Source organism: Leptidea sinapis, chromosome 7, assembly GCF_905404315.1.
Source record: "Leptidea sinapis chromosome 7, ilLepSina1.1, whole genome shotgun sequence".
NCBI classification, from domain to species: domain Eukaryota; kingdom Metazoa; phylum Arthropoda; class Insecta; order Lepidoptera; family Pieridae; genus Leptidea; species Leptidea sinapis.
The window spans coordinates 10089077-10098084 of record NC_066271.1 but is presented as its reverse complement, the minus strand read 5'-3'; the positions used below and the strand labels follow the sequence as shown (position 1 = coordinate 10098084).

The window sequence follows — 9008 nt, the reverse complement described above, 5'->3', positions numbered from 1 at the left end:
TCTAAAAAAAAAAATAGGAAGCGGGACACCGATTCCAGAAATAGCAATAATCGTTAATTGAATTAGATTTAAAATTAATTAGATTGTATAAAAATACGCAATTATTTTCATACTTTTTAGCGTATATTTTATCTATTGTTTTGGAATACTGTTTTTGAAGTTGGTTGATTTTTGTTATAATTTTATTTTATTAAGTAGGTATATTATTATATACAAATTTATCGCATACAATTAAAAAATATTAATATACGAACAACAACTCACACGCGTACTACTTAAGTAAACACATCTGTTTATTTCGTTTTTATTCCATAGGAAGTTTCACCCGGTGTCTTTTGTATTCAGTTATGTGGGCCAAATATAGTTTAGAATCGGCAATCATATTATTATCAGTACTATAGTACTAGGTAGGTATCGAGTTCATAAAGATCGTACGATAGAAGTTAAAACAAACAGCGCTTAGAGCGCTTAGGTTTTAATTAAGTATATTATACGCAACATTCTATCAGCGCTGAGCTCGCTTTAAGTACACATGTAAATCAATTGCCACAAGCTGTCAAACGACAGACCGCGTGAAAGAATCGTGGTTATGGTTGTGACTTGTGTTGTCAAGACCGTTAATATTATTACGATGCGCATTTCATTAAGTAATTAAATAATTAGAATGTGCCTCTATCATAGCAGTCGCCAGTGATATTGACATTTGACATTCATAATTATTATTTAACTTTGTTACATTCGCGCGCTATTCTTTGACGGGGTTGGGTGTTTTTTTTTTTGTTATCAGTCAGTGTTGTGGTGTATTTTTTTTTAATTTGATGATAATAATTGCTTTAATATTTGGAGTACTGTTATATTATATTGTTAAGTCGGCTTTCACTCCAGCTCGGAGTATATGTAAGTAATTATATAATTATTTATTTTAGTATTAATTATAATTTAAATATACTGCATGTTTAAAATTGTCGTTTACTTTAAAATTACATTAGTAAACGTTTATTTATGAAATGATTTTAATGGCAATGAAATTTATTATTTTGTATTTAATTTTAAAATAACACGATTTGTAAATATTATGTAGGAATACTCTTCAGGATAGATTAAAACTCAATCGCACTGGGTTAAGTTTATATAAAAATATTTTTGAAATATTGTCGACTCATCTGAGTTCTGTTCCAATTTCATGCCCTAGCAAAGAATATAATAGATAAGATAGGCCCTACCAACGTAAAAATGATCTAAGGCCCTACCCCTGTTTAACCTATTTTTACATAGGTACGTACTTACTTACATAGTAATTATTAATAATAAATTTCTTTTATGATTTTTTAATAGAAATTTCATTTATAAATAGATACCTACCAAGTATCTACCTACCAACAACTTGACATACAAACTGATGATAGGTACTGAAGTAATTAATTTTTTAACACGTAGATCACGATAACAATTTTATTGCATAAATTATAGTTGTAAGTAATTTTAATGTTTTGTGCTCAAGTTTTTCAATCCCCTCAAACATACAATTATTATAATAGCCAAAAATCCTTTGGATGCTTAGAGAGGGAAGAATGGGGCTGGAATTGCGATTTTTAATTACGACGTTCAACTGATCGTAATTGATACGCCCTGCCCATTAGAATGCCGCTCAGGATTCTTGAAAAACCCAAAAATTCTGAGCGGCACTATACCTGCGCTCGTCACCTTGAGACATAAGATTAATTAAGTCTCATTTGCCCAGTAATTTCACTAGCTACGGCACCCTTCAGACCGAAACACAGTAATGATTACACATTACAGCTTCACGGCAGAAATAGGCACCGTTGTGGTACCAATAATCTAGCCGGCATCCTGTGCAAAGGTGCCTCCACAATCACTCCACAAACAAATCCTCAAAGGTGTATAATTGCAAGTACAATACGTAAAGCAAGCACGATACGTTCCGTACCATCGTACAGGATAACATAACACAAGATATTTAAATATTTTTGTCAAATAAACATTTTTGTAACCAGCAACGAGACCTGTTGTAATTGGTCATCTCGATTTGCATTGCGGCAAAAGTAAATACAGACTACAGCCTGCTGATTGAAAACGGATGGACAGGGGAGTCTTAAGTTTTTGGTTTCCCGTTGGTTACCATTTGGCTGACAGCTACGGAACCCTCAAGAATAATCTTAATATATATAAATTACGTGACACGTTGTTTGTCCGCGATGGACTCCTAAAATAATGAACGGATTTAAATGGGGATAACTTCATGGAGTGCAGTTTAGTCCAACTTGAGAGATAGGATAGTACTTATTTCGATTTGGGACGCATAATTGATTTTATTTCCAATATTAGTTTTGTATGGACATATTTTCTGTGAGAGAATTTAATGACACACGGTTTGACAGTTCTGCTGTGAAACAATTTCATTATAACAACAAGGAGCATACGTTACGAAATAATTCTTGATGTAATGAAAAATTATGACAAATAAGTAAAAAACAGTATTTTTTTTATTATCTACAGAACAACGTCTGTCGGGTCAGCTAGTATGTATATAATTTTCAATATTATCTGCAAAACATATTGAACACATGTTTATCAGTTCTTGTCTTTCGTCAATAGTTTTTTTTTAACTGACTTCAAACAAGGATGAGGTTCTCAATTCCACTGTATTTTTTTATGTTTGTTGCCTCAGAAATCAAAACATTCGATTGGGTGAACTGATTTTGATGATTCTTTTTTTGTGCTTCCCGAAGAGTCCCATTACAATTTGGTCCAGTTCTGAGAATGATATCCACGAGAAACCCATAAAAATCTTAAATTCGCATTAATAATTTGCGCGACAAATGGACCAATAACTCAATATCAAGGTAAGGATGTACTAAGTTTGATTAGAGTTTGGTGAGGTTCTGACTATGGGATCCATAATAAAATAGCGGAACTCTTAAATTCTTAGGAAAAAATTAACGATACTCAGTCGAACCTTTTAAAAAAAAATTTTGGAGAAAAATAATTTTTATATCAGACGTCTGGAGCTGAAAACGTTGCCTTGGGATATTCCATCGCAGTTTACATACAGAAGATTTAACCTACATTCTAAATCGGTCTAATGGACACCGCAGCTAGTGAAATTACTGGGAAAATTAGACTTAACATCTTATGTCTCGAGGTGACGAGCGCAATTGTAGGGTACTGCATTGTAATGAAAAAAATAAAAATATTTCCCAAACCTAACAGGGATGTTGTCTTGTAATCGCCTATATTGATTATAATAATGATTTTAATATTCTTTTTAATTGTATTTTCTTTTGAGCTTGGGGTCTTATTGCTAATGCTCTATAAATAGAGAATATTTATATATATTGCACCAAGCAATGGAAATTTTATTCGATAGCAACCACAATAGGCAAGACCCGTAAAATATGTTAGTTACGTTAGATCGTAATGAGAAAAGCTTAATATCTTGAGTGTGGGGTTTCTATGTGGTCGGGATCAAAAGCTATTAGGTTCAAACATTTCCTATGGGAAACATTGAAAATTAGGTTTGTTCACTAGAATGTGCCAACAATGGCCACTTTGAACAAATAGGTTTATTTACATTTTAAGTCACGTGCTTTTTAAAATAATTCGAGAAGTTTTTCTAAGTTTTAACTACCATTGCTTATGCTTAAATCAGCTATGATTGAAAAGGTAGGAGAAAGTACGAGGGGGTGGGTTGTCACTATTAAAAAATAAACACAAAAAATTTATTTACTACAAATTGAACAACAGAGATTGATTCCATAATTAGTCTCTTCTATCTTCTGTTTCTCTCTATTCATCGCTGTTTCCATCTGGGAATTACCCGTGATTGCTTTGGTATCTGGTAATACATATAACTTTAAACATTCATAAGTGTCTTTTCCTTGGCCTAAATGTATGATGTAATTTTGATTTGATTTATAATGTGCTCATTTTCAGTAATTTTTCTTATTCACATGGTGTAATTTTGTTTTTTTTTTTTTATCGTTTATATAAAGTTTTAGTTAAACATTCTTAAAGAATCTGCATGTTTGAATTCGGAATTGTTTTGTAAAAGTTTTTACCAACAACTACTACTTACTTTAACAATTATAAGGTAAATTGCAAAAATATTGTACCTTATTTTTGTTCCCAATATTGGTTAACAATAGCGCTGTTATAGTATAACAAGGCGTTCATTTTTACTTCTTGCTTCTATCAAATTAAGCCTTAATGTAGTCGGGGCTAGGAACTCAGACTTAAATAAAACAACAATGACTACACATGTATATTTAAATCAAATACATCTGATTTCGTTTGCTCCCACAATGCTGTTTCCAAGTTCGACTTTCTCCTTTGTTAACTCTGGAATGAGTTGCAAGTCATATCCATGTTGAAACGTATAATATGTAGGAAACAATAATAAAAGTAGTTTAATAAAACTAAAAAGCACACTTTGGCTGAAAAGATAATGGTTGAAATTAAAAATGAACTCCAATTTCTGCCTTATCGATTGATGAAAAAATTATATAAATTAGGAAAAATCTTATTTTGCAAATTGTAAAATTGAATAATTATATCAATTTAATGTATGTCCTCGGTCGGTTAAAGTGGGTCAAAAACGCGTAAAATAGTGACAACTTTATCTAGACGAGGTTAATTAATAATACGAAGAGCAAGTAGTATTTTTGTTAATATTCATAAACTCATAACATTAGCAAAATATTTCATTTATTCTTTTTGCTCAAAATAGATCCCAAAAAAAATTTGTGTGAGTATAATTTATATACTTAATATAATATTATTAGGTTTAACAACTTTACAATTATTCGTAAGCATAAGAATTTAAAACTATATTATATACAAATCTGTGTAATCACAGTACTGTGACGTTATTTTAAACGTTGTGAATCAGCTTGGCATAAGCACGCAAGTGATATAACAGTAGAGTAACTCAGCGGTCTCCTTGTAACTTATTTTTTTTTTGTAAATTTCGTTTATTTCAAAGATTACATATACATTTTTAGTGGTTGAGACTTCCCAGTAAGTTGTTTTAGGACACTTGTATTGCGAATATCTCGCAAGTTCCTTAGCAGATATATATTATTTAATAAACAATAAAGAAATAAACAAAAATGATTAAAAACCAAATTTTACAATTATCGCACAATGAAAACATGTCTGAAAACTGTGTGTGTGTGAGTGAGTGGGTTTGAGTTTGGATGCAGTAGGTGATCACAGATTGAGCCAAAGCGATGTATATTTTATTAAGGACTGTGCTTTTCATAACGTGCCGCAGAGATTTAACAATCCAGATAAGTTCTTTCACCCTGGTTATGACCAGTTCGATTTGGGGATGCCATGCCAACTTAACCTTTGGTCAATCAGGATGCCGAGATATTTGGTACAATTAACCTTTTCTATGGAAGGACAATTACAAGTCAAATCGTGTGGGTTGGAGCATGAATGGATTCTGATATAGAAGTCTTGAACGGGCTGGTATCTGTCATGTGGAGAGAAACATATATAGTTTGTTTTTGCTATATTGAGTGACAATAGATTTTGGTTTAGCCAATTTGATACTCTTTCAAGGCCCATCTCAGCCTTCCTCTGTACGGCTTCCCACGAGATACCACAGAAAACAATGTCTGTGTCATCAGCATTTGTGAATATAATCGCCCCGTCGATCTGGAGGTTACATAGGTCGTTAATATAGATTAAAAAGAGTGTCGGGCCGAGGACACTGCCCTGTGGTATGCCAAATTTTACATTTTCCATTGTGCTATGATAGAGGTCAACCTTAACTTCCTGTATTGGGTTATTTAGGTAGCTCTCTAGGAGAGAGAGAGGACTTTGTCACGAATTCCCAGGCCCTCAAATCTGCGCACAAGAATGGGAATAGAAACTGTGTCAAAGGCCTTTATTGAACTATTTTTGAACTCTCTTTGACCTAAAACAGATGAAAAACGTAGATGTGACATAATATCAGATAATAGTAAAATGCCTACTATTCATTGCAGCTGTGAAGCAATTTGTGGTCTCATTTTGCCATGTAGACAAACTTATTTTGTATGTGCATTTGCTTTAGCTGACATTGAAAATACTTCTAAATTTGTATTTACTGTAGTTATGTATTACCCAATAAAGATAGTTAATTCTAATCTAATTATGAAACTATGTTATGTTAGTATTTACTCTGATTTCCGCGAGTGTTACACATTTAAATAAAACACGTTTAAAAGATAAAAACTAGTGTAATTGTAACTGTGTTTTAACATTTTGTGTTTATTTAAATATGTTAGGTTGAAAAGATCGGCCTGTCTGCGTTAATACTCTTTGAATTGTGCTTTGAAACACGATATTTACTGTTCTGTGTGTGTAAATGTCTATTCTAAAGGCATCCTACACACTGCACCATCTTTAATTCAAGATTTGTTTATTATGTTCGAAATTAAATGAGTTCACATTTTTGATAAGTTATTACATAAGCACTTCAATGTAGAATTATTTGAAGTTTTCTTCAAGTTATATTGAAAATAATTCTAAATTTGTAATTGTAGATTATGGGTACCACAACGGCACCTTTTTCTGCCGTGAAGCAAAAATGTGTAAGCATTATTATGGTTTGGTCTGAATGGCACTGTAGCTGTTGTTATTACTGGGTAAATGAGACTTGACATTCAAAAATGTTTTATCCAATAAAGATAATTCTAATAGACTCCTATTAAGAAATTGTTCTTCACGGATTTTTTTTGTCAAATATGGATCTTTGACCATCCTCGTATTAATAATAGGTACGTAGGTATTCAATTCCCGAACCGGGTTTTCTACCCGGCCTGGGTATGGAATGGGGCAGTTATTGAGTTTTTCGTAGGAAATTTCTCACTAGCCCATAGTTCGGAAATGTACATGCTTGCCACCTATTACGTGGGAATTAAACATAGTGAAACGTGGGAGGAAAAAATACACCTCTAACCCTTCAGGAATACAGATGTGAAACTGTGTAATGTTATGTAATTTCTTATTTTGTTTATTTGTTTCGCAATAACAGGAAGTAAAAAATGAATGAATAAATACATAGACACAAGCCACATTTCATGTAGTGTGCATACTCCTTTATCATAGATTATTGTTTATGTTTAAGTCCATAGGTAGGTGACCTCATTCTGTTTACAATCAAAGGTCCCGCCTAAAAATGACAGTCTCTTTAAAAGTTAGGGTTGTCTAAGAAAAGAAATTGAAAAATAATATTTTTATTTCGTAGGGAAGTTTTTTTCTTTTTTTTTTATTTTTTTATTAAAACTTTAACATCACTATACTATTGCATATGACCCAAATAACGTACCATTGAAGGGATGTTATACCCTTTCTGGTTCACGTTGTATATTACTAGCTGACCCAGCAAACGTTGTATTGCCGATATTAAAATCGCGATACAAAAGTAACTGTTGATCGTAGATGGGTGAAAATTTGAAGTTGTATGTATTTTTTAATGCTGACTCATAATCAAACAAATTTAAAAAAAAATTCAAAAAAATTAACAAAAAAAATTTCGTTTGGACCACCCTTAACATTTAGGGGTATGAAAAATAGATGTTGGCCGATTCTCAGACCTACTCAATATGCTCACAAAATTTCATGAGAAAAATAAATGGGTATGTAGTAGATGTTAGTTTTCTGAGGTAGGTACTTTTGATGAAAGTGTTAAACTATGTATATCTTTATAATTTGTTATGATTTTTAAATTGATAACTCTTTTCTAGGATTAATACACAAATAAAATTTGAAAAACAAAATATTATGAACGATGCGGGACTCGAACCCACGACCTCTGGCGTTCCGTGCCAGTGCTCTAACCAACTGAGCTAACCGTTCGAGTGACGTATCGTTCATAAAATTTTGTTTTTCAAATTTTATTTGTGTATATATATCTATATAGTCTTATATTTTAGCAAATAGTTTTCTGGAGTAGCCATTTGCATTGAAATTATTTAAAAGCAGTATTTCAATTTGAAATACTCCGAGAGAAGGTTACATTTTAGTTTGTGTGATTGTAAGTACAATATCTATACTAATATATAAAGCTGCAGTGTTTGCTTGTTTGTTTGTTTGTTTGTTTGTTTGTTTGTTTGTTTGTTTGTTTGTTTGTTTGTTTGTTTGTTTGTTTGTTTGTTTGTTTGTTTGTTTGTTTGTTTGTTTGTTTGTTTGAACGCGCTAATCTCTGGTACTACTGGTCCGATTTGAATGATTCTTTCAGTGTTGGGTAGTCCATTTATCGAGGAAGGCTATAGGCAGTGTTTTTTTTTCATAATTAGGGATCCATAATAAAATTGCTATTTTGTAACACAAGGTGTAAAATCGAAAACCTATTTTTGCGTGCGCTGCAAAAACTATTGACAATAGAACAAAATGATGTACAGGCTATATATAATATAAGCAATATTTTATTACTTATAAAACTATCGCGTGAATTATACTTTATATGGCAAAACAACGTTTGCCGGGTCAGCTAGTTATTAATATAAATGACTTCAAGGTACCAGAAAACCAATTTTAAATACTATCCGTCTGTATGTTTCGGCTGATTTCGGACACTCTAGTCTAGCTCCTAGACCATGGATCATCAGATATATCAAACAGTATAAATTAATTATGTATTTAAAACAATCGAGAGCGTGCCGCGTTTGTACTAACTTTGAGTATACGTTGAACATTTACGTACGTTTACGCGAACCCAATAAATTTTTTTTTATCTCTCTAGGTTTGTCTATTTGTTGAGCAGTGATTTCAGTTAAATTTGGCATAAAATGATAAGAATACTTACTGTGAGTTACGAAGCAGCAAAAAGTAGTTAATAGTTTCTTTTATCTATCTACCGGTATGTATTTATCTTATCGCAAACATCTATCCCCTTAATTTTATTAATTGTAAGAAGGCTTTATTTGTATTAGTTAATAGTCATTACTTTGAAGATATTGTTTACTTATATACTTTACCTGTAGATTAATTTATAC

General features: G+C 31.9%; 1 protein-coding gene across 1 annotated transcript in view; it reads left to right on the top strand.

Moving 5' to 3' along the window:
• The first annotated feature begins 756 nt into the window (after nucleotides 1-756).
• Nucleotides 757-9008, top strand: part of LOC126965433 (acetyl-CoA carboxylase) — a 147856-nt gene continuing 139604 nt past the window's right edge. The window contains exon 1 of the mRNA XM_050809039.1: nucleotides 757-897. Within this exon, the coding sequence (XP_050664996.1) occupies nucleotides 819-897 (79 nt within the window). The 5' untranslated portion in view covers nucleotides 757-818. The remainder of the gene's footprint in view (nucleotides 898-9008) is intronic.